This window comes from Entelurus aequoreus, linkage group LG20, assembly GCF_033978785.1.
Source record: "Entelurus aequoreus isolate RoL-2023_Sb linkage group LG20, RoL_Eaeq_v1.1, whole genome shotgun sequence".
NCBI lineage: Eukaryota > Metazoa > Chordata > Actinopteri > Syngnathiformes > Syngnathidae > Entelurus > Entelurus aequoreus.
The window spans coordinates 37,568,250-37,595,020 of NC_084750.1; the positions used below are offsets into that span (position 1 = coordinate 37,568,250).

A 26,771-nucleotide genomic window follows, 5' to 3' on the forward strand; every position below is an offset into this window, starting at 1 on the left:
AAAATCCAGAAAAAATAACATTGATTATGAAGTCCAGGGTATCCCAACTCTCGATTCTTCAACATTTTTGAGGAAGGTGAATCGTTTTTTTTCCCGACACCCCTATTTCTTATTACTGACTAAAAAATACAGGGATGTTATTTTCAATCTTTTTTAATTCAAAGTTGAAAAAAGAAACAAAGTTTGTTGTTAAAATACGTTTGTTGATATTTTTCTACCCAATGGAGTGTTATTCAATTGTTATATATACATATGTTATGTATTAAAACCGGCTTCTTTTAGAATGTCCTCTACTTATTCAACAGGTAGATTTTAATTAAATCCAATTCCAAATTATTCATCCAACATTACTTGAAAAATATAAATGTTTTAACTTTCATTTTAAAATTGGTATACTTGTTGTGAACACACACCCCTGCCGCTAACTTTGTCTTTTTCTCTTGCACATTTAAAGTTAAGAAGGGCTGCAGTATGGAAGTATTATTGTAGCAAAATTACACAGGCAGATTGATATACAAACACACACATTAGTACACGTGTGAATTTGATTACATGTGCACAGATTAAGATACACGTGTGGAAATAGTTTTGCTACAATAATACTTACATACTGCAGCATTAGCCCTCCATATAGAGAAAGCCTTCACAGATAATCAATTAAAGTGTACAGTACAGCTAGGATAGGCTCCGGCCCCCCCACACCTCCAGATTTATTTTAGAAGGTGCAAGACAAATCTGTTTTCCAATTAAATTGTCTGCTCGTCCCTTATCTGACTTCTAAAAAGTAAAAAAAAAAACGGTCATTATTCTTCTGCAAGAAGTCCCATAATTACACTAGTTTATATCACTACAGACATTTTGTTTCAATGTGGCACAGCTGTGTTGCTTGACTATTAAAGCTGAACTCTTCATGTTTAGTTATGAACAATACATTACCTCAGAAATTGCACTGTCACTTGGACCATCCTATGATCTGAGGCAACGGTTGCATGTTGGTGTGCATGTGAGTAACCAAGAGTGGCTTAACTAAACTACCAGTAAAAGCCTTCAGAGCGATGTCGGACTTTGGGCTCCTAAAGGTCATCCAGCCTCTCGCTGGACTTCAGTTACAACTGTGGAGTCCGAACATTTATTTTCTTCCTTTTGACCCGATTAATTTTCATTCTAAGAGTTGTGTTTGAAACACAGAAACAAAGCCTTGTATAGACAAAATGCCACTGTTAGTTTACATTTGCTTAAACAGGCAACTTCTTGGTATATTAGCTGTACTAATGTATGAATTGTCCTTGAGCTTCATATGTTCTGCAATTATGTCAATATTCATGAGGAATGTGCATTAACCAAGTCCTTATGACTTCCAGGTCAGTTAATGGGGTGTACAGAATTGGTCTGTTTGCGCTCAAGGACATCAGCAGCGGAACCGAGCTCACCTATGACTACAATTTTCATTCCTTCAACACAGAAGAGCAGGTAAAACACCACTTTGCTTTTTAAACATATTTTGACATTTAAAGCGATTGAGTTTTTTCATTTTATGTTGTCATTTTTGTCTTGGCTACTACTAATCATTTGTATTTATTACGGCTGTCAATTGCGATTATTAATGCATTTTTTTCTGCTTACTTTGTTAGAGATACTTTTTACATTTTAATATTGCAGGGGCAGACAATTATGCTTGCTTTAAATTTGAGATTAGTTTGTTTTGAACATGCACACATTGTTACTTTGGAGCATATCTCAGCCGAAGGGTAAATGACGCCTCTGTGAGTGTTTGGCACATAAACAGTTTGGCTAACAAACAGTTAGCAAAATTAGGCAAATATTATTGTCTTTTTTTATTAATGAATATCTGTCAACAAAGTAATATGAAACACACAACTCTGGTCAATGAGACAAATATTTAACAGGAAAAAAAGAACATTTGGTACTAATCACTAGTAAATGTGTTAACTTCCCATGTTCAATCAATACACACTCCTGACAAAAGCCAGGGCAGTTAGGCCCCCAGTTGAAACTACAGAATGAAGCAAAACACACGCTCACTTCTGCAGTCAACTCAACCCTTTCACTCCCTTCCCCATACAGCTGACCCAAAACATTGTTCAGTAGTAAGTAAGCACAAAATAAACAAAAATACCCTTCCTTTATTAATTCATCCATTATTCATGTATTTCTAGCATTTTATAAATGATGACATGCCACATACCAGCACTGGTAAGAAGAGAGAATACAGTAACACGACCATTACATGTTCTCCTCGTATTGTGGCCAGATCTATGCAAATGTTTTGACATCCTACTCAGTAGCCTAGTGGTTAGAGTGCCTGCCCTGAGATCGGTAGGTTGTGAGTTCAAACCCCGGCCGAGTCATACCAAAGACTATAAAAATGGGACCCATTACCTCCCTGCTTGGCACTCAGCATCAAGGGTTGGATTTGGGGGTTAAATCACCAAAAAGGATTCCCGGGCGTGGCCACTGCTTCTGCTCACTGCTCCCCTCACCTCCCAGTGGGTAATCAAGGGTGATGGGTCAAATGCAGAGAATAATTTCGCAACACTTAGTGTGTGTGTGACAATCATTGGTACTTTAAATTTTTAAACATTGCTTGTGTTACAGCCCCAGACTGTTCCACAATTTAGCTCAACATACAGACACAAAAACTTATATCGGTTGTTTACATTGGTAACATAAAATTTCCATATCCCTTCAGACTATGAACCTCTCTCTTTCTGTGAAAACCTTTGGAATGTTAGTTGGCAATAAGTATTTCAAAAATTGTACTGCATGTAATGTAACCAGGTAATGGACTATTATTAGCTTTGGCTGAATAAAAAGATGATTTGTGTGGTCTAGGTATTGAACCTTCTAAATGATTTGTACTGTACTTCCCGGTCTTAGCAATATAACCAGTGAATTTTTAGAATAGTGATAATTATTTCCCCACACTTCAGCACAGTAGGTGAAGTAGGGAAGTACCAGGAAGAAGTATACTGAACAAAAATATAAGCGCACCACTTTTGTTTTTACTCAAATTTTTCTTGAACTTCAATATGTAAAACCTTTACTGCATACACAAAATACCTACTGTATTTTTCGGACTATAAGTCTCACCTAAAATCCTTTCATTTTCTCAAAAATCGACAGTGCGCCTTATAAACTGGTGCGCCTAATGGAATAATTATGGTTGTGCTTACCGACCTCAAAGCTATTTTAGTTTGTAAATAATGTAATGATAAGTGTGACCAGTAGATGGCAGTCACACATAGGAGATACGTGTAGACTGCAACATGAGGCCAGTAAACAACACCAAAACTTTAAATGTTCCATTGAGAACATTACACACGGCGCTCAAAAGTCTTGTCAAAATGTTTTAGTACAACTTTAGTAAGCTATGAAGCCACACCGCTTGATGGATTGTGGGAGCATTACGGCTACTGTAGTCAGACGAACTGTGCTTCAACATACGAGTATTATTATGGTGTGTGTATAAGAACCGCAAAATGGCACCCATTAGCAGACATATGATCTGGTGTTTTGTCTTGCAATATTATGCAAACATAACTTTTCTTACCTTCTGGTGCCTGCTGATCTGTATTTGGGATCTGTATAAGTCCTTAAAAAAATGTGCACATGTCCGGCATTGCAGTTCGTGGTAACATCATAGTCAATAAGTTTCTTCTTTTTCTCCATCTTCTTGTTATTCATCCTCCACTCTTGCCATTTTTAATATAAAGTAGTGTAAAGTTCTAACTTATATCTGTCAGTAGACTCACTATGAAAGCACTAAAAACTACCGATGTAGTGGGTTTACATAATTCACCCATGATACTTTAGTTATTAGAGAGTTCCGTTTTTTTACGGGACACATTTCCGGCGTTGTTGTTGCATTGGTGAGCCACGGACGAGGAGATGCTGCTCAGTTATTGATTTAAGTAAAGTCTGAGTGTCATTAAAACAGTTAGCTCCATCTTTTGACACTTCTTCCACTCCCGTCCTTGCACGCTACACCGTTACGACAAAGATGACAGGGAGAAGACGCTGCCGAAGGTGAGCCACGTAAATAAGACCACCCACAAAACGGCGCATCCTGAAGCGACTGTCAGAAAGCGACTCGAAGATGATCTGTAAAACATAATTTATGCAACCTTTTGACCAAAGAAGCACCATTACATGTTATGTAGACCACAAGGAAGTGTTTTCAATTTAGAAAAAAATCATAATATGACCCCTTTAATGCGCCTTATAATCCGGTGCGCCTTTTGTATGAAAATAAACCTGAATAGACCCGCTCATCGGCAGTGTGCCTTATAATCCGGTCCGAAAAATACGGTACTCCTTTTCAAATATTGTTCACAAGTGTGTCTAAATCTAGGTTAGTCAGCACTTCTTCTATACCAAGATAATCCATCCCACCTCACAGGTGTGGCGTATCAAGATGCTGATTACACACCACGGTTATTGCACAGGTGCACCTTAGGCTGCCCAAAACAGTTAAAAGATACCGCGAAAGAGAGACAGAGCCACATTTTGCCCAATAAGCAACAACTGATCACTTAAATAATTCTAACACAAAATAATCCAAAAAACATCCCCTATTTTAAGCAGTCCAATAAAACAATTGTACCAAAAGTGCAACATTCCGTGATCATTCACACTTAAAACCAAACCCATACACAAAGTGTAGTTAGTGTGTTTCAACATGTGTCACACATCTCGACGTCATCGCATTTTTAAAAAAATTATTGTTCAACACAAGTTGTAATTTAACTTTGACTGACCTTTTATTCATGTGACTGCTTTTTTGTGCTCCACAGCAAGTCTGTAAATGTGGCTCAGAGAGCTGCCGAGGTATCATCGGAGGAAAGAGCCAGCGTATCAATGGGCTGCCTGCAAAGACAGGTGGGACTCGGCGCCTGGGTAGACTCAAGGAGAAGCGAAAATCGAAACACCAGCTTAAAAAACGAGTGAGTGTTATTCTTCATTTTCAACGCTTTGAAGTGTTTACCTCTTTATCACATCTAAAAACTGTTTGTATTGCCAAGGTTGGTTTCCTTTATTTATTATTTTTAAAACATTTTGAATCAAAATTTACCGAAAACCTAAAATCTGTGAGAAAATATTTAGATTTGTTTTAGTGTACAAATGTCGAACTTGTGTAATGAACACTTCTTATAATTCAGATTGCATATACAAATATGTAATCTAAAACTAATGTGAGGGCTGCATGAATATGGCCAAAATAATAATCACAAGTATTTTTAGCAATATTTAAATCATGATTATTCATTATGTTACAGTGTTTCCGCAAGGCATTAAAAAGCATTTAAAGTAATTAAATGTATTTTGCAAAAATTAAGGCCTTAAAAGGCACTAAAAAGCATTGAATACGAATTCTAGAGGCATTACAAAATGTAATACAATTGTTCACTGACATTCCCACAGTAAATGTGTAAGAGTTCCTTCAGCTGCCTAACACTTTATACACAACTTGCTATCTATTGTACTCATTTTAAACAACTAAGAGGGTGTAAAATACAATCTATTTAAGATGTTTATTTGACTTAGCCTATTTTAATGCATATAAAGGGCTTATTGGCATTTCCCCCCAAATATCACTCCATGGCATGTCTTTCTAAAATGTTTAAATCAGTCATCCATTTCCAAACACATGCATCATTTGCATTCCTAATATAATGTTCATTTATTATTCTATAAAACCTTTTAACTATTTAAAAAAAAAAAGATATCCGGATTAAAAAATATTCTCCAGTTTGTGGCTATTATAAGGCATATTTTGAGAGTATATGCATTTTTACAGCATGATTTTAAAAAGATACAATTTGAAAAATGACTTATGAGTGTATTATATTGATCAACTAATTTAGAATTGGATGTCTATTTAGAGGGCTTAAAGGGGAACTGCACTTTTTTGGAATTTTGCCTATCATTCACAATCATTATGAAAGGCATGACGGCACAAATGACCACATTATAAGGTCTTTGGTGCTATTTGTTAGCATCAAGAAAATATTACCAATAGTATTAATAAACTAGATGAATACATCTCTTTGAGGCTCAGCAGCATACAGAATCTTGATACCACTAGCAAACATTGTTGAGCAACAGGGACATCTATAGCTAAATAATGAGACAGAATATGAACTTGACACCATTAAAAAAAACTGCAGACATGAATTGTAGATGAGACTAATATTTTGTAGCAGGAAATCAACTGCAAATAAACATATACTTTTTCTCATTAGCATCACGATCACAGCAGCACTGATTGTTAATGCCATTGAAATACGTTACTTACTGAGTCCAACATGGTTTTTAACGGATTAATGCCCAATTTGTGGACCCCTCAGATGGAAATACAATCTTTTCTTCTTTAAATTATTGTCATTGTCAAAGGAAGTGAAGTCTTGGTGATGATGAATGTTTTTTATCTTTCAAAAAGTATTTTTCATAAGTATATAAATCCACTCCATCCCATTTTAAATATTTTTTCACAAAAGCTTATATATTTGCCTCTGAACCTTTCAAAAGACGCCCAAATATTCATTGATGCCGGTAAATAAACAGTAGCCTGGAACTCTAAACCACCACTTGAAACCTGGAAGTGCCTCTCGGTCAGGTGATTGCAACCCAGAAATAGAGAGCACGTCTCGCCAGAACACTAGCAAGAAATGTTGGCACTTGATGGAAAAGTGTCTCCAGACTCTATTTAGCACGATGGTTAACTGTTAGTTCTGTTAGTGCAACTCCATGGAGACAAGCAGAGCAGCGTGTTGTGCAAACGCACAAGGGTGTAGGATTGAGTTTAATATTAGGGTACACATACATGTGCATCTTTGCACCAGTTGTCCACTTGATGTCACTGTTGGCTCACCTTTTCCACTCCTTTTTGTTAACAAACACTGGTAATGCTTTGAGTAAAGACAAGCTTTTCCCAACCAATAAGGGCATATTGGGGGTTAAGGTGACGACACAATGAAAAAAATAATAGTTAACCTTATGAATCATAAATCTGGTTTATTGACTGATTTTGACAATTGTAAGGCTTGTAGGCAGGCTAAATACTCTGCACTTTCGAGTTTGAGGTGAAAGGGGCAGTGTGTGCCTTCATTTTCATACTCCATCCATCCATTCTCTACCGTTTGACTATATTGGAGCATATCCCAGCTGCACTCTGGTGGAAGGCAGGGTACACCCTGGACAATTCGCCACCTCATCGCAGGGCCAACCCAACACAGATAGACAGACAACATTCACACTCACATTCACACACTCCTAAGAGGGGAATACAAGACCTGTTCTATAGTAAGGCTGTCCTTGATAAAAATCTGTTGTTAATCTATATAATGAGGTCATTCTTAATGTTGGTCACACATTTCTTTATCTGTAACGGTCTGTGGCCCACAGGTTGTATATAGCACGTATTAATTTCTGTTGAAATGCTAAATTTATTTTTTTAGATGATCAGCAGCTTTGTTTGAATATTTGAGCGAAAATAATGACACAAATAAGCTTTTCTTGATTTTCGCTTTTCTTGATTTTCAGGAGGAGGAATCAAGTGACAGCAACAAGTTTTACCCTCACCTAATGAAACCCATGTCAAACAGAGAACGGTACTTGCACATACACACAATGCCCATTGTTGCAGATGCACGACAAAGTTTTTTTTTTTTAAATTAGGCATTAAGTGTGTCATACAATATTGTTGCCAATATTGGTACAACACTTGCTCACTGAATGTCAAATGTATAAAGATTTTCCTGTACATTCTTTTAAAAATACAGTTTATACTTGCAAAAAGGAGTCTCTTTTTAGCCTTATATAACTAACAGCTTAAATAACTAACAGTTATAGATATAAATCATATATATATGTATATATATATATATATATATATTTATATACACACACACAGTATATGTATACGTTAGGTCAGGAAAAAACACAGAGGCTATTTCATCCCTACAAGCCTGTTTTGCAGGTTTCCCTGCTCTTCAGGGGAGTTTGAAGAGCAAGGAAACCTGCAAAACAGGCTTGTAGGGATGAAATAGCCTCTGTGTTATTTCCTGACCTTCAGGTGAGTTTGAAGAGCAGGGAAACCTGTGAAATAGGCTTCTAGGGATGAAATAGCCTCTGTGTTTTTCCTGACCTAACGTATATTCCTCTCTAGCCCGGTATTGAGCATTGTATAACGGATAAACCACAGTAACCTCGACTATATATATGTATATATATATATATAACTAAGTTGTACAGGATTGTATAATGTCTTACTTGTTTTACAATGCCTCTTTAGGATAAAAACTAAGAAGTGCAAGTTTTAACTTAAATACATACCTAAAGAAAGAAAATGTAATTGTCTTCTACACTTCCCCTCAATCATTAGGAACTTTGTGCTCAAGCATCGAGTGTTCCTCCTTAGAAACTGGGAAAAAATGAGGGAGAAACAGGAGTCGCTCAAACGAGAGGGTGAGCGAGAGAGAGACTCTAGCAGCCTGTCCATCTATACCCGCTGGGGAGGAGTCATCCGTGATGACGGCAACATTAAGTCAGGTAAATGTGCAAAGAATTGTTAAAAAATGTATAAATATTTTTCTACTTTTCTATTTCATATGTGACTTCCATTGTATGTAGCTGTAATATAACCATAAAGCTCACAGAACTTGGCAAACTCCTTCCTAACATTCATGTCCTGTTTTTCAGATGTTTTCCTCACACAATTTTCAGCCCTGCAGACAGCACGGTCAGTGCGCACGCGGAGGCTCGCTGCTGCTGAAGAAAACACAGAAGTTACACGCACTGCTCGACTTGCGCACATCTTCAAAGAGATTTCTGACATGATTACCAGCTACAAAGGTGAGTAACTATGTTTGGGATATTTTGAAGAATATTGTTTGAAGAAGCTGGTTGTTGACAGAGTGCTGCATATTCATAGAAAGTTGAGTAGAAAGGAAGAGTCTGGAAGGGAAAGTTTCACTAGCAAACGTGATAACCGCACCTTTTTGGGTATTGTCAAACGAAATCCATTCAAAAATTTGGAAAAGGTGCCATTACACGCAGACCAATTTTAGACATGGGCTACAAATGTCACACTACTCATGTCAAGCCACTCCTGAACCAGAAACAACGCCAGATAAGTGTCTTACCTGGACTGTGGAGAAAAAGAACTGGACTGTGCCCACAGTCCGGAGGAAGAGGGACAGAATCCACGTTGCTTGAATTTATTGTGAAGTTTCCACAGTCAGCGATGATTTGGGCTGCCACGTCATCTGAAGTCCACAGTCAACTTAGCCATCACCAAGGAAATTTTAGAGCACTTCTTGTTCTCTTCTGCTTCTGGAAATGCTGATTAAATTTTCCAGCAGGACTTGGCACCAGCCCACACTGCCAAAGATACCGAAAGCTGGTTCAATTATTAATTTGTTACTCCGCTTGATTGCCCAGCAAACTTGCCTAACCTGAACCCCATTTTAAATGGTGTTCTATGGGTCAAGAGGAAGATGACAGACACCAGACCGAACAATTACAATGCCCTGAAGTCCACTATCAAAGCAACTGGGGCTTCTATTACACCTGAGCAGTGCCACAGGCTAATCGCCTTTATGCCTTGCAACATTGATGCCGTAATTCATGGTAAAGGAGGCCCAACCAAGTATTGAGTGAAAAGCTTTTTCAAAATGATCGATTCTTTGATGCATCACGATTGGGACGTGGACGATTAGAAATATGTTATTTATGTACGTGAAGTATGTAATACAGACTGTTCTGAAATGCATATTTAGCACAGAACAACACCAATAGAGGAGCCGAAGAAAAGCCTTGCTAACCGCTAAGCTAGAATGCAAAGTAGTGAAATAACAAAATAACAAATGCTTTGTATTGTACACTTCAACAGAAGTCTAACTGGAACCGTGTTACAGTAGAGAGTAACCAACTAACAGAGTTCATATGTCGATTAAAAACTTGGAAAAGTCATGGAATTTTAAAATGCAATATCCAGGCCCTGTAAAAGTTATGGAAAATAATAGTTTTTTGAAGATTTGGAAAAGTCTTGGAAATATATGTTAAGTTTCATTAATACAAAGAAAATCAATGTGTTGTAACGAAATGTAAATTGCTATGGACCGTCATATTTTGGTGGCATGAAAAATGTATTCGGTCTAGTCTGTGTGGGCATGTGGTATGCAAGCACTTATGAAATGCACGGTACGCCCACTAGCTAGTTACTTCTGCTAGTGAAGTGACAAAGCGGAAGTGCAGCTTCAACAATATATGGCTTTTTAAGAGTAAATACAAATTGTGATGGTAGAAGAAACTGACCCAGGATGTGCCAAATGCAAACTGCTGTAAAACATTTGCCACTTTGACTATGGGCGAGGGGACAAAAAGCACAAAACTGTAGACACAGTTGCTAGCGCAAATACCCATAGATTAATTCATGGACGCTGATGCTGTGAGAACAGCCAGCAACGCTACTACAGTTTTCACAGCAACAAAGCAGACAACTTTTGACGTTTCTGCAAAATATTAAGGGCCTGATCTATTAAGATCCAAATACTAAGCGCTAAACAGTGTGCGCAAAATATAAAATTGTGTGTACTATTAGATGGCGTATGTGATCTACTAAGACTGCAAGTGCAATTGAAAGGTGGTGCAGACTGCCTCCTTATTTAAATTAGGTTTTTGCATGTACTATGTGGCTTTCACCATGAAGACACATTTACTGCACATCCATATAATCATGCTTCTACCTGTGGTGTTTTGCAATGTTTTAAAAACAAGCAGCAGATATGTACCACTTTTTATGGGCATTTTCGATGCAGTCCTGCAGCGCATCTACAATGGAAACCATTTTTTTAGCGCTGAAGGTGCGCTCACGGGAGAGGCTGGCATTAACCGCAAATGTGAAGAAGAATATCCAAGAAAATGCAATAAGTTTTTCCTCATTTAGGAGATATGTTATTATTATATCTTCTATATGAAAAAACTAATGTCATAAAAAAAACACAAAAAAAGAATAATATGACCCCTTTAATGCGCCCTATAATCCGATGCGCATTTTGTATGAAAATAGACCTGACTAGACCCGCTCATCGGCAGTGTGCCTTATAATCCGGTGCACCCTATGGTCCGTTAAATACGGTATATGTTCCGCTCTTGCAACTCAAAATCAGAATCCACTTTTTTTGTCAGGTAGGTTTAACACACAATACATTTGACTTGGTAGACTGCTCTCTATATACAACATAAACAACAAATATTAACAATTAACTAAAATATAAACAAGTACTTAAATAACTAATATGTGCAAGGCTAATAAGATGATAGTGCAGTGGTGAATAGAGCAAAAGGATGATAAAGTGAACATGATGTAGCACATTCACAGTGACATTAGTTCGCGAGACTTGTCACAGTAATGTAAACTAGCAAAAAGAGGAAAAGACCAAATGTGCGACGAAATGGACATGAATAAGTCCAACGTTTGGAAGAGATTTGCAATTTTTAAGAAGAATGGTATATTTGCTAAAACAAATATGCAAAGCCTGTAAAACAGCATTGAAGTACAGCAGTGGCACAACTCATTTCAACATGGAGAAAGCTGCAATTAGAAGCTCGCTCTAAAAGCACAACAAGCATGTTTTTTAATTGATCTGTTTTTTGTTTTCTTTCGACCCCAGATTCATCAGGCCAAACACTTGCTGCTCCATTAGTTAACCTTCCATCACGGAAAAGGTAAGAGCGTAAACACAAAGTGCCTTGAACATACACAAATGTAGCAAGTTTTACCTACAATGAGAATGTCACTTGAGAATGTCACTTCCTGTAAAAGCGATGTGATTTTCACATAAAATACTTGGAACCCTCTTAATGGAGACTGGAGAAACATACATGTTTGAGTTGTTATTTTTGTGCACCATTAGGAACACACACTACTATGAGAAGGTGGCTGACCCTCTGGACCTGAGCACCATTGAGAAGCAAATCCTCACAGGCCATTACAAGACTGTTGAGGCATTCGACACTGACATGCTCAAAGTTTTCCGCAATGCTGAGGTAAGCAGGTGTTCTGTTATGTGCTCCAGTGAATGATATGGCCAGAGTACGTGAGAGGCTTTGGACTTGTGTCTTTCCTTGAAATGTTCTGGATTAGTATCAAAAAGAAAATGATTTTCTGTTTTTTGTCCTTTTTTTCTCTCCTACTTAAGCTGCCAACAGATAAAACGGTATTCATTATATTGGTCATGTTGAATCTTGCATTAGCCTAATGTGTTATTAATCTATGCTTTACATGTACAGCTAAAGGACCTAATTCGGTTCACTTGTAACTTGATCACAGTTACATTTTTTTGAAAGCAAAAAATCTAACAACACCATTGGCGAGCTTGTGTTACCATTAATGGTTTAACAGAACACATTTGTGTTAAAACGGTGTAGTACATTTTTTTATTGGCCCAGTATAGTGTTAACAACGATCCTCACCCGGTCTCGTCAACACGTACACGCAGGGAGCGCTTGCACACATACGAAAGCTGTCTTAAGAGAAGCAACAAACAATTTGCAGTCCTGTTGTTATGATAGAATGTACATTCAATAACAGCTAACACTAACTATCCAAATAATTACTATTAGCTAATAACATCAAAAGCGATTGCGCGTGCATGTGTTACGTACGTACGTAGTTACATCATTATATGCTAGAAGCCAAATGAGGGTGCGATATTCTGTCTAAAATATATTGGAAAGCCCCTTTAAGAATTGCTGGTAATCTCAGTTTAGCATTACAAGTTTATAAGTCCAATGATAATTACCAAATCGTAACTGGATGGTCCGAATAATACACACAAGAGTGTCGAGAGGATGACCTTAGTTTGCCAGTCAGGAAAATTATTATTGAGATATAACAAAATGAAACAAATGGATGGATTACAACTAGATGGTATTGATGAGTAGACAGTAAGAAAGCAAAAGTCACATACTTCAACCTTGAGCATTTTATGGTTATTTACCTTTTACAACCTCATGGTTTGAGGGTTTTTTCAGATTTCTCCAAATAGTTTTAAAATCTATTCAGTGTTGTGTTCATCGCAGATGAGCTAAAGTCAAGGTAAAGCCATTAGCACTTATTTAAAACAAAAGTTCACAAAATTATTGAACGTTTTGACTATTGAGTACTTTGCTAGAGTAACTGCGTTTTCCATACGTCCTCGACCACAGGAACTGACTAGCCTTGTGGGGTTTGTTTAGGGAGTTTGTACAGTCAGAAGTTTACATGCACTCATCATAGGCATGAATGTCTTATTAGGAGCCCTTCATTAATTATTTTAAATCTTCTTTTGGCCTCTTGGAAAGAGGCACACATATTGTTCCTTATTTAGTCTCTTCGTGTAGCTTGTAGTATACAATTGTGAGGCATGATGCCTGTCACGTCTAACATAAATTCCAGTGAATGTCTTCTTTTTTACGCAGTACAACTGTCTTGTTTCCCACAACAGAAATACTACGGCAGGAAGTCATCAATAGGCAGGGATGTGTGCCGGCTGCGGAAAGCCTACTACAGTGCACGCAATGAAGCTGCAGTGCAGATCGATGAGATAGTGGGCGAGACCGCCAGCGAGGCTGACAGCTCTGACTCACTTGAACGGGACCATGGCCACCACAACGGACCGGGCAGATCCCATGACAAGGATGATGACATAATTCGGTGCATCTGTGAAATGTACAAGGATGAAGGCCTGATGATCCAATGTGAAAAGTGTATGGTAAGGAACACATTTAAAACTGGGGTGAAGAAAATCACTAAACTGATACAATATAAACATTGGAAAGTAGATTTTCCAAATCATTGTACAAACCCCGTTTCCATATGAGTTGGGAAATTGTGTTAGATGTAAATATAAACGGAATACAATGATTTGCAAATCCTTTTCAACCCATATTCAGTTGAATGCACTACAAAGACAAGATATTTGATGTTCAAACTCATAAACTTTATTTTTTTTTTGCAAATAATAATTAACTTAGAATTTCATAGCTGCAACACGTGCCAAAATAGTTGGGAAAGGGCATGTTCACCACTGTGTTACATGGCCTTTCCTTTTAACAACACTCAGTAAACATTTGGGAACTGAGGAGACACATTTTTTAAGCTTCTCAGGTGGAATTCTTTCCCATTCTTGCTTGATGTACAGCTTAAGTTGTTCAACAGTCCGGGGGTCTCCGTTGTGGTATTTTAGGCTTCATAATGCGCCACACATTTTCAATGGGAGACAGGTCTGGACTACAGGCAGGCCAGTCTAGTACCCGCACTCTTTTACTATGAAGCCACGTTGATGTAACACGTGGCTTGGCATTGTCTTGCTGAAATAAGCAGGGGCGTCCATGGTAACGTAGCTTGGATGGCAACAAATGTTGCTCCAAAACCTGTATGTACCTTTCAGTATTAATGCCGCCTTCACAGATGTGTAAAGGTTGAAAAACTATCCTTGAACATGTGTTCGGCGACACCACCTGTCTCCCACATACAACACTGCTTTCAACCATTTCTATTACTCTGCAATTTAGCCTCTAACAAATAACAGGAGTTAAAAACATTCTGTTTACAACTGAATGAAATGCTAACATGGGTGATTCCGACTAATTTGGGATGATAGTGGTCGATCAACAGCGATCGTTCTACCACAAAATACCTCAATGCAAACGATGGAAAATTCCATTTCAACGACTGTCGTTGGCATTGACACTAGGCTTGCTCTTTTGCATCTCAACAGTTGTTTTTGTTAATACGAAAGGGCGGAGCCATCCTTGCCCAGGCACACCTTCCTTGTGTTGGACTATAAATAGTTGGGGTTTGGGCACTAGCCGCTAGACTAGATCTGACCAATCTAAGTCTATGAGCATGAACTGATGAAGCTTACTTGGATGAGAGGCAAAACGACTTCTAAGACAAACCAAACAGTACAGTTGCGATCGATTGAATCACCTGAGAAAGTTTTGTTTACAAATGACCCTGCAAGCAGCACTGTCGTCATGTGCACCAAAAAAAACAACTGCACACTTTTGGCCTTCACAATAATATGGCTTTGCGTTACATCCTGTCCGACTGCGCTAACAAAATAAGTCCCAGAAGAACAGCTTACATGTTAACTTGTTATTTTGCGCTTGAAGAAACAATAGCTTAATGAGTTATAGAGTGTTGAGGATGTCCTTGGTTCGATTCCCGGCCTCGGGTCTTTCTGTGGGAAGTTTGCATGTTCTCCCCATGCCTGCGTGGGTTCTCTTTGGGTACTACGGCTTCCCCCCACCTCCAAAAACATGCACCTGAGGATAGGCTGATTGGCAACACTAAATTGGCCCTGTGAGTGTGAATGTTGTCTGTCTATCTGTGTTGGCCCTGTGATGAGGTGGCGACTTGTCCAGGGTGTTCCCAGCTGGGATAGGCTCCCTGTGAACTTGCAATTCAAGTTCACTTTCACTTGCAATTGCTTTCTTATTTCAAAATTCTACTTTTGAGAATACAGTCCAAAACTGTTTATGGTGTAGGGAAAAAGCAAAGTATATTTGTACATAATACGTAATGGATAGATAGATAGACAGATAGTACTTTATTGATTCCTTCAGGAGGGTTCCCTCAGGAAAATTCAAATTCCAGCAGCAGTTTACAGAATTGAGATTGAATTTAAAAAGTAAATAATGGGGGTATAAATGGAAATAAAATAGAAAATATAACAATAAGAATAGAAATAAAAAGCAACAATAAGTATAAAAATATAACAGTAAAAATGAGAACATAACAAGACAAACTAGGCAGTATGTTATGAAAATGTATTGCACTGTTTTTTCTTGCAGTTTATTTGAGTATTGTTATTTTTTTGCATCCCCTGTCATCCTAGTACCTCCCCTCTCCCCCAGAGAGGAGTTGTACAGTCTAATGGCGTTGTGGGACAAAATAGTTTTTGAGTCTATTAGTCCTGCACTTGGGATGAAGCAGTCTAGCACTGAACAGGCTCCTCTGGCTAATGATAACAGTATGCAGAGGGTGACTGGCATCATCCATGATGCTCAATAGTTTTTCCACAGTCCTTTTCTCTGCCACCGTCACCAGTGAGTCCGGTTTTTTTCCGATCGTAGAGCTGGCCCGCCTAATCAGTTTCTCCAGTCTGGAGCTGTCCTTCTTAGATGTACTGCCCCCCAGCACACTACGATGTAGAACAGATATCACATTATATCAGTAATATCAGTGTTATGTTTTTCATAAGCATAATGGAAAACACTTTCTGTTCTAGGTGTGGCAGCACTTTGACTGCATGCGTTTGGAGGCGGAGGTGGAACACTACCTGTGTGAGCAATGTGATCCAAGGCCAGTGGACAGGGTATGTCTGTGAGAGGATGCCAGGATATAATGCTGGGTCCAAGTCAGGTTTCTTAAAAGCCGGACATTTAAATTATTATTTCTCTTTGTTTTTTATGTGTCAGGAAGTCCCCATGCTGCCCCAACCTAGCTATGCCCAGGCTGGCTCTATCTATTACATCTGCCTTCTAAGAGATGACCTGCTTTTACACCAAGGTATTGATTGCATCAGCCACGTTTGCATGTAACAGAAAGTGATACGTTTGAGAAAGTAACCTTTCTGTGTTTGCAGGGGATTGTGTGTACCTGATGAGAGACAGCAGGCGTACTCCTGAGGGTCAGCCTGTCAGACAGTCGTACCGCCTCCTGCCTCACATCAACCGAGACAAACTTGACATTTTCCGCATCGAGAAACTCTGGAAGAATGAAAAGTAATGTCATCAACTCAACTAGATTAATTGTTCTAACTGCCATTTAGGATTTTAAAAAATACCATTCTATTTGGAACCTATTTGTTCATCATGTGCACTTTAAAATGTATAATGTTAATACATTTGATTTATTTTTCTGTCCACCAAAACAAGGGGTGAGCGGTTTGCCTTTGGCCACCACTACTTCCGACCTCATGAGACACACCATTCCCCATCCCGGCGGTTCTACCAGAACGAGTTATTTCGCATGCCACTCTACGAGATCATCCCTCTCGATGCAGTAGTGGTCCCCTGCTGCGTTCTCGATCTCTACACGTATTGCAAAGGTGAGAAAACTTTTTTTGTTATTCACTTGTTTCTATTGCTTTCCTGTCTTCACTAATTCAGTTAAATTTCCACCTTAAGGACGACCAAAGGGTGTGAAAGAGCCGGACGTTTATATCTGCGATTATCGCTTGGACAAGTCAGCTCACCTTTTCTACAAGATCCATCGTAACCGCTACCCAGTGTGCACCAAGCCATACGCCTTCAACCACTTCCCCAAACGGCTGACACCCAAGAGAGACTTTTCTGTAAGACAAAATGATACACTCTCAAGACTTTTGCCAGGAGAGATCTGTTTGCTTTTATTGTTTTCTAACAAAGAGTTTGCCCTACAGACAAGAGCAGCAGACCAAGGGCCTGATTTACGTGTACTAAAACATGTGCAAACCTAATAGCACACGCACTACTGATCTACTAAACGTGTGCAAAGTGGATTGTGCCTGTTAAGTGAGCAGAATAAGGCGTGCAATCCATTTTGTGTCTCTGTCCTCATTAATGTGCAAAATATATGCTGATCATTAAACGGCCACAATACTGGGAAGAGAAGATGCAAATATTATTTAGCACACGCAATGTTATTTATCAACACTCATCATCGTTTTGCGAACAATATTAATGTTTTATTTAGTACCTCTATATACATATATGATCTATTCAGCAACAACATTTTATAATTTTATAGCTGCTAGAGGACTTACGGGGCTGATTAAAACAATCAATCGGTGCAATTTAGTCTTTTTTATGACGGTCGTTTTTTTCACTTTGAGAATTTAAATTATTAAAATATTTCTTATATGAAAAAAACAGAATTTAGTGTGCATTCTTGTGCGTCTTGAGCAGAGTAAGTGCAGCCTCTCTCCAATGAGCGCACCTTTGGTGGTAAAATGTAGGACTGCTTTTAAAATGTCCATACAAAGTAGTGCACGTCTCCTGTGGTAAGAGCATAATATCATAATATCATGAATGTGCTTTATGTGAGAGTGTCCGTGGTGATTAAGTACCCGCAAATCCTCATTTAAATAAGGCGGTCTGCACCACTTCACAATTGCACACGCAGTCTTAGCAAATCGCATGCAACTTGCCCACTACAGTAATAGTACACGCTATTTTATAGAATGCACATGTTGTTTAGCGTGTGGTATTTGGGTCTTAGTAAATCAGGCCCCAAGTATTTCTTCATATGCCAATTCATACCATTTTTGTAAAATCTTGTTTATCTTTTTCGGTGTGCACATGAATGTACTTGAACTATTTACGGCAAAGTGTAGCCCGCAGCAAATGTTTAATTAGCCCTCGGCACATTTGAAAAAAAAGAATTAATACGTTTTTTTTGTGATATGTCTTATTACACATCATACTAATTTGACACCTGTAACACGAAGCTCATGTCAATGTTTTGTTCTGATTAGCATATACCGTATTTTTCGGACTATAAGTCGCAGTTTTTTTTCAAGTTTGGTCGGGGGTGTGACTTATACTCAGGAGCGACTTATGTGTGAAATTATTAACACATTACCGTAAAATATCAAATAATATTATTTAGCTCATTCACGTAAGAGACTAGACGTACAAGATTTCATGGGATTTAGTGATTAGGAGTGACAGATTGTTTGGTAAACATATAGCATGTTCTATATGTTATAGTTATTTGAATGACTCTTACCATAATATGTTACGTTAACATACCAGGCACGTTCTCAGTTGGTTATTTATGCATCATATACCGTACACTTATTCAGCCTGTTATTCACTATTCTTTATTTATTTTAAATTGCCTTTCAAATGTCTATTCTTGGTGTTGGGTTTTATCAAATAAATTTCCCCAAAAAATGTGACTTATACTCCAGTGCGACTTATACATGTTTTTTTCCTTCTTTATTATGCATTTTCAGCCGGTGCGACTTATACTCCGAAAAATACGGTACTTTAGCATATATTGACCTAAGGCGGGTTAATTTTTGCATCTTTAAGAATAATAATAATGATAATAATCTGTTTGGGGCTCTTTGTGGAAAAAATGAGGACACCCGTGGCTTAGACTTTTACAGAAGAAATCTGCTAACAATTTGTTTTGTTTACCAGTCGATGTGGTACGAAAAACGGATGTATTGCATGCGTTTGAAAGTTGGCGGTGCTGTGTTGGCTTGGAGTGCTCGTGGGGCCGGTGATTGGTGGCCGTTTACTGATGGAATTGTGGGGACTGGCTGGCATTGGCTTGCTGGCTGGCTTGGGTGCTGACATGCATTGACTTCATGACATATATGTAATATTGCATTTGAAACAATTGTATTGTTGATAATACAGATAATTGTTGCTATTATTCATTATCAATAGTGCTATTTATTTTGGTATTTTTATTGCTCCATTTGTAGTGCAATAATGTTCATTATCATTTGTGTGTTATTAATATTTACCTCAATAACTGCTTCTTTGCTATCACTTTTCGTATCATATTTGTAGATATCCTATTTGCTGATGCTGTTGTTGTTGTCTCTGTCTTATCCCCTTCTTGTCCCTGCAATTTCCCCCTCTGTTTTCCTTTTTTTCTCTTTCTATCCCCTCCGGCTCCGGTCCGGCTGCGTCAAAAATTAGTATAAATCCATTTAATAAAGTCAAATACAAATAAGGCACCAAGAGAAGTATCTCACACTTCTCTTTTGTAAAGTCAATCTGTACAGCAAATATGGGCATCTACATCAACTATATGATTTGCCTGAGTAAACTGGACAAGACAAGGAAGGAAAAAAAAAGAAATTTAAATCCAATTGTTAGGCATGTACTGAAGTTTGAAATTATATATGACCTTTGTCCTAATTGTCTTTCTGCAGCCTCACTATGTGCCCAACAACTACAAGAGAAATGGAGGCCGGTCGGCATGGAAAAGTGAGAGATCCAAAGGATCTGAAGGCTGTGAGGACGACGGCTCTTCGTGCGAGAGGGGGGAGGACTTCCTGCCTCAGGCGGAGGACAGGAGACTCGAAGAGGACATGGATGGGGCTCCGGATGATACTGAACATTTACCGGGCAAACCTCAGAGAGCTGAAGGGGACGGAGACGAGGAGGAAGGGGAAGGGACTGAGGCTGAGGAGCGAAAGGAGCTGGAGGAGAGCTCCGCAGAGAGGATAGAGGAGATGCTTGAGCAGCCAACCTCCTCAGCCTGCTCGCCACTTCACCACCCTGCACTGGGCAGGAGGGAGGCCCAAAAGGAACGTCTCAACAAGATTCTGTTGGACCTGCTGCACAGAACACCCAGCAAGAATGGTGAGGGAGCATACACAAAGCAGGGTGGTAGGTCAGCAGATGATTGAGCGTTTTTTTCTTCAGTTCATAGTTGTTAATACACTTTCCGAATGATAAAGACTTCCCACTAGATGGCTTTAGGAGTAAAAAGGTAGCTCTTGCATTTTTCTTACACAGAAGATACAGGGACTGATGACTCTCAATCCCAAAAACTACCGGTAATTCTAACAGAAGGAAGGCGGGACATTAGTCATTATTCTTTTTTATATTCACTATTGTGCTTCTTAGTAATGTTTGTCTAATTTATAATATCTAATCATGTCTCATTAATTCTATTTTTCAACCTGCCACTTGTTCTTGCTTTGTACAAACTGCAATGGTCTCCCTGGAATGATACAACCTGTTGTTTCCTTCTCATTCTGCTGCAAACTTCCAAAAACTAAATCTAGATATTTTTTTTACAGTCTTTAGAAACACTATTTATTTGATTATTTTCTGCCAAAATGCTTGCCACACTTGTACTATAATATCCCATTGCTACTCTGATAAACCACATTAGTTACTAATGGTTTGATCCCACATTTAAAAATTAATCAGTAGTGTATTAGCATCGTTACACATCTACAATACCGCATTAATTGAAGTTGTGGTTAGAATTAGATCTATGAAATCAAATATATTTTAATCTATGAAAAAAAACTACATCTATAAAAACACACACCCTATAAATGTAGCCAGTTACGCCATAGAATATGTTTAAAAGCTCTTTGTATGACACTTGCTGAAAGGAACTAACCTAGCGAAGCTTCTGCAACTACTCATTAACTACTTGTCGTCAGTGTAATGTGTCTGCAGGAATTATTGAAGACAGCTTTGCAGACAAAGCATCTAAGACAGTGGTTCTTAACCTTGTTGGAGGTAACGAACCCCACCAGTTTCATATGCGCATTAACCGAACCCTTCTTTAGTGAAAAATAAAATGTTTTTTTTTCAAATTCAAGACAAAGTTATATGTTTTTGGTAACACTTTAGTATGGGGAACATATTCTAAGTAACAAAGACTTAATTTAGAGTTATTTGGACACTAGGGGAACATATTCTAAGCAACAAAGACTTACTTTGGAGTTATTTGGTTAGGGTTAGGGTTAGAGGGTTAGGGTTATAATAAGGCCATGCCAAATAAAGCATTAATAAGTACTTAATAATGACTAGTTAAGAGCCAATATGTTACTAATTTGCATGTTAATAAGCAACTAATTAATGGTGAATATGTTCCCCATACTAAAGTGTTACCATGTTTTTTTACTGAGGCACAAAATGAACCGTGCATGAACATCACCTTGTTCAAAGAACAAAACCAACACAGTGCATAAACTCACAACAAATTACACACCTGCAAATCAGTGTGACTTCTGCTGTTACCGTAGCCGTAATACGCCGATAGGGAGAAGTTTGTATTTACATGATGAGTCGGGTGTGTTTTAACCTTCGCCGAAACGCTGAGCCCCGACTCACCGAACCCCTAGGGTTCGGTCGAACCCAGGTTAAGAACCACTGATCTAAGATCAGCTAATGTTATACTGTATTTTTTGGACTAATAGCCCACTAAATTTTAGAAGAACATTTGTTTTCCGTGTATTAGCCGCACCAGACTATATGCCGCAGATATGTACCAGTATGTTGTGAAATTAGGCATTTACATAGAAAGATTTTTTAAATGTTTATTTACATACCTTAAATTTTTCCAAACGGTGCCTCTGTAACACGGCAGTAAAATGGCTGATCAAACAAAACAGAAAAGTCATCGATGTCAAATTTCATCCTTTATGAGATGAATAATGAATCTCTTTTTTTAGTAAGGTTCAAGATGTTTATCATAATACTTCTTCCTTGTACTTTGTAAACACTTGGAGTTTGAACCGTTTCCTAAAGTTAAAGTTAAAGTACCAATGATTGTCACACACACACTAGGTGAAATTTGTCCTCTGCATTTGACCCATCTCCTTGTTCACCCCCTGGGAGGTGAGGGGAGCAGTGGGCAGCAGCGGTGGCAGCGCCCGGGAATCATTTTTGGTGATTTAAACCCCAATTCCAACCCTTGATGCTGAGTGCCAAGCAGGGAGGTAATGGGTCCCATTTTTATAGTCTTTGGTATGACTCGGCCAGGGTTTGAACTCACAACCTACTGATCTCAGGGCGGACACTGAGTAGGTTCTTAAGTGGATCATTTCAGTACATTGTTTGATTTCTTTGCTTAATCCATTCCATAATTTAGCCGTTAGCTATGACAAATCCATAGTTTAGCCGCACCTTTGTATAAGCCGCGGGGTTCAAAGCTTGGGAAAAATGTAGCGGTTTATACTCCGGAAAATACAGTAATTTGGGGAAAACTAGAGCAAAATGTATTTCTTAAAGACTAACCACCCTGATCAAAATGACTTTTGAACACCAGACCTCGTTTCTGCAGAATTTTGTTGGACATATACGCTGGTATTGTCCTTAGAAGAATGCCATGAAACCTTTTTAGCACATTAGGAAAGAAGAGCCCTTTAGACGTTTCTTTGCCCTTACCTGTCAGCTATTTCTGTCAAAACTCTTAAGCGCCCACTTTTTTTGTGTTCTTCCAACAGCCGTAGATGTCACTTATCTCCTGGAGGAGGGTGCAGGGCGGCGCCTACGGCGACGGACACTAGGATTTGGTGATTTTGTTGGCAGAAAGTAACATTTCTACTTTGCTGGCAAACTGACTGCCTTGTAAGCAAGAAAGGAAATGAGCCTAGTTGGCTGTCCGGGCCTTCCAGACCATAATGCATCTTTCGGACCTCCTTCTATTTTACCTCTTCCAAGACTTGACTTTCTTAGCTGGTAGGGGGGGGGGAAGGGGTTTGGATTAAATTGACTATTTTAAAGGCTTGCTTACTTAGGTCATCATAAAGATGGATGTAGGAGGAATAGCCCACACACTGATAGATGCAATAACAGAAAATGACACGTGGTACGAGTGGGGACCACTGAGTAAGAGACTGAGGCTTTAGTGAGTCAGTGCAGATGGGGACGCTGAAGAATTGCTCCCCCTGGAGGCACTTTGCTGCAATTTAGAATGCGTCCAATGAGGGATGAGCTTTGCTGGTACTTAACAGAGAAGAAGATGCAAGTTGAGCAGTCTGCTCAGATGCTGCTCTTGAGAAAGAGGGTGGGTGAACTGCACTTTTGCTACCATGGATACTGAAGCTATCGTGCTATGTATCGGCAACAAAAACACACTAAAGTACTGGATGACGTTATGTCCTTTCCCTTCTATACTGTAGTCAGCCTACCCGTGTCTTCAAGGTAAGACCGGATGTGTGTTTTTGTCAAAGCGTCTTGTTAAGAAATTTGATTTTCCTTTTTTTTTTCTCCACCCCATAGACAAGGTCAGCTTTTCAACTGATGTGATTCACCAGCTTAACTAAATCAGGTGGGATGGACACCGGCTTGAACTGTAATGCCTTACTCAGCCGTGCTGTCCAACTTCCTGTTTTTACACTTAGTGTTTCTGTAGTCGACCAGATTTCATGAAGATTTCCTTTTCCTGTTTTTTAAAGAAAAAAAATTACAAAAAAAAACAAGGGCTTAATGGCAATTAACAATTTTAAAAAAAACTATAGGAAACAATGCTTAACAAGAAATGTGTTGTGATGGTAATATTTTCTTATATTTCGTGAGACAAGTGTATCCTGTATATTGGGAGGGGAATGGATTGTTTTTGTCTCTATGTATTTGTTGCCATGGAGAATGTTTAAAAAAAATAAGTGATATCTGGCAAGACCTCCCCCCTTCAAATGCCTCTGCTTAAAAGGGACACACTGCAGTGTCCTAATATTGTAAACTGACCAATAATCCATTCAAAGGTTTAGCTGTACAGTGCCAAGTTATGTATATAGACACATACACACACACTGAGGGGTTTCTCCAAAAGCAATATCTTGCATTTTTTTTGTTTATTATTGTACTGTACAGGACTATGCCCTAAATGTATTGCAGTTATAATAATGCTAATATTATGATTTATTTGTATTGCTATAATGAAGACACTTAAACTGGGAGGATTTTTTTTTTAATGTCTTGAAAATTTCACCATAATCTGTTCTCGAGCATAGAAACACAAGTTTGTTGCCTCTAAATGAAATTCATGAACGTGAAGAATGTCAAAAGGACGGCATTGGGACACGGCAGTGATACAGCAACACCTTTGCCACAGATTATTGTTAATAATACTGCTTTTATAAAAGGAGAAAATGCACTCCTTTTTGCTGCAAAGTGTTGAACACTAAAAAAACAAGCCAACATGAAAATGTTATATTTTTGAGCAGTGACAGAAACAAAGGTGAAACGGTGGAAACCATGAACACGTTCCTGTTGTTTTTATTTTATCTTTCAAATAGGAAATGGTTCTGTTTTGTGATAGTGGTCATTGTATAATGCTTGTACTTGTATTTGTGTTTTTTTATGTGATTTGTTTCGTTCTTTTTAGACAATCACAAAATAAGATGCAAGCATTGTAAATGGCATATTGGCATTTTGTGATGTGTACAGTTTGTCCAAAAAAAAACCTCCCACTCGTTATTAAAAGTTTGTAATTATGATTCTTAAGTCATGGGAAAAATGCTGTTGGTTTTTACGTTTTGTTTTATATTTGTTTTTGTTTTTTAATAAAAAGCACTACATTATTGTGAGTTATTCTTTTTTATTCTCTTAATATGTGATATATACTTTCCTTTAATGCTGCAGTTGTAGGTTAATTTTGAATATGCAGTCGTGGTCAAAAGTTTACATACACTTTTAAAGAACATAAAGTCATGGCTGTCTTGAGTTTCCAATAATTTCTACAACTCTTATTTTTTTGTGATAGAGTGATTGGAGCACATGCTTTTTTGTCACAAAAAACATTCATGAAGTTTGGTTCTTTTAGGAATTTATTATGGGTCTACTGAAAATGTGACCAAATCTGCTGGGTCAAAAGTATACATACAGCAATGTTAATATTTGGTTACATGTCCCTTGGCAAGTTTCACTGCAATAAGGCGCTTTTGGTAGCCATCCACAAACTTCTGGTTGAATTTTAGACCACTCCTCTTGACAAAATTGGTGCAGTTCAGCTAAATGTGTTGGTTTTCTGACATGGACTTGTTTCTTCAACATTGTCCACACGTCTTTCCTCCAGAAGGTCTCATCTTTGTCCATGTGATGTCAAATGAAACAAAAATTGAGCTGTTTGGCCACAATATCCAGCAATTTGTTTGGAGGAGACAAGGCGAGGCCTTTAATCCCAGGAACACCATGGCTACCGTCAAGCATGGTGGTGGTAGTATTATGCTCTGGGCCTGTTTTGCTGCCAATGGAACTGGTGCTTTACAGAGAGTAAATGGGACAATGAAAAAGGAGGATTACCTCCAAATTCATCAAGACAATCTAAAATCGGGCGCAGTTGGGTGTGCCAACAGGACAATGACCCCAAACACACGTCAAAAGTGGTAAAGGAATGGCTAAATCAGGCTATAATTAAGGTTTTAGAATGGCCTTCCAAAAGTCCTGACTTAAACGTGTGGACAATGCTGAAGAAACAAGTCCATGTCAGAAAACCAACAAATTTAGTTGAACTGCACCAATTTTGTCAAGAGTGGTCAAAAATTCAACCAGAAGCTTGTGAATGGCTACCAAAAGCGCCTTATTGCAGTGAAACTTGCCAAGGGACATGTAAATGGGTTACACTTGTATAGCGCTTTTCTACCTTCAAGGTACTCAAAGCGCTTTTGACCAGACTGTGAAATTGTGCAAATATGTGAATTATTGACCCAAGTTTAAGTGATTTTTAACTAATGGCTATTATAGTTTCTTTGTTATAGACATAAGAGGCAAGTGTATTCTGTGTTTGAAAACATTTCAAATTAAAATAGCCTACTGTTTATTTTTAATTGATAGTGTCAGATATATGTTTTTTTAATTGTAAGTGCAGACTTGCAGTGTATAAATGCACTTCCCCATGCTAGAATGAGTTTCTACATACACTATATGATTATGATTTCAGATTAAAAATTTAAATTATACGAATTCATAATGAAAAATCATCTTTTCCAAAATAAATTTAAGAAAATATGTTTCTAGGCATATGTTCGTTTGTAATAGAAAAATTGAACATAAAAATTTTCCACGTTTTTTGGTTTGATAAAAAAAAAAAGGTAACGTATCATTTACAAATGATCCGTTTTTTAAATGTTTTATTGTGTTTCAAAATCGAAAATGGGAATTAAAATATCAAGTGGAAAACTCAGTCCAATGTTTGGACATGCGCAGTGGCTACTCCTCTGTGAGTGACCCAGAACGACAAAAGAAGGAGAAGGGCGACATACAGTGAAACAAACAAAATGTGT

General features: G+C 38.2%; 1 protein-coding gene across 2 annotated transcripts in view; it reads left to right on the forward strand.

Moving 5' to 3' along the window:
* Positions 1-25,095, forward strand: part of ash1l (ash1 (absent, small, or homeotic)-like (Drosophila)) — a 67,170-nt gene extending 42,075 nt beyond the window's left edge. For both annotated transcript variants that reach the window (XM_062030062.1, XM_062030063.1), the window contains exons 13-27: positions 1,362-1,470; positions 4,815-4,964; positions 7,564-7,631; positions 8,405-8,571; positions 8,722-8,874; positions 11,697-11,751; positions 11,940-12,072; positions 13,512-13,778; positions 16,302-16,388; positions 16,492-16,582; positions 16,659-16,797; positions 16,951-17,123; positions 17,203-17,369; positions 19,950-20,382; positions 22,992-25,095. In XM_062030062.1, coding sequence (XP_061886046.1) covers positions 1,362-1,470; positions 4,815-4,964; positions 7,564-7,631; positions 8,405-8,571; positions 8,722-8,874; positions 11,697-11,751; positions 11,940-12,072; positions 13,512-13,778; positions 16,302-16,388; positions 16,492-16,582; positions 16,659-16,797; positions 16,951-17,123; positions 17,203-17,369; positions 19,950-20,382; positions 22,992-23,083 — 2,284 coding nt within the window. In that variant the 3' untranslated portion in view covers positions 23,084-25,095. The remainder of the gene's footprint in view (positions 1-1,361; positions 1,471-4,814; positions 4,965-7,563; positions 7,632-8,404; positions 8,572-8,721; positions 8,875-11,696; positions 11,752-11,939; positions 12,073-13,511; positions 13,779-16,301; positions 16,389-16,491; positions 16,583-16,658; positions 16,798-16,950; positions 17,124-17,202; positions 17,370-19,949; positions 20,383-22,991) is intronic.
* The last annotated feature ends 1,676 nt before the right edge of the window (positions 25,096-26,771 follow it).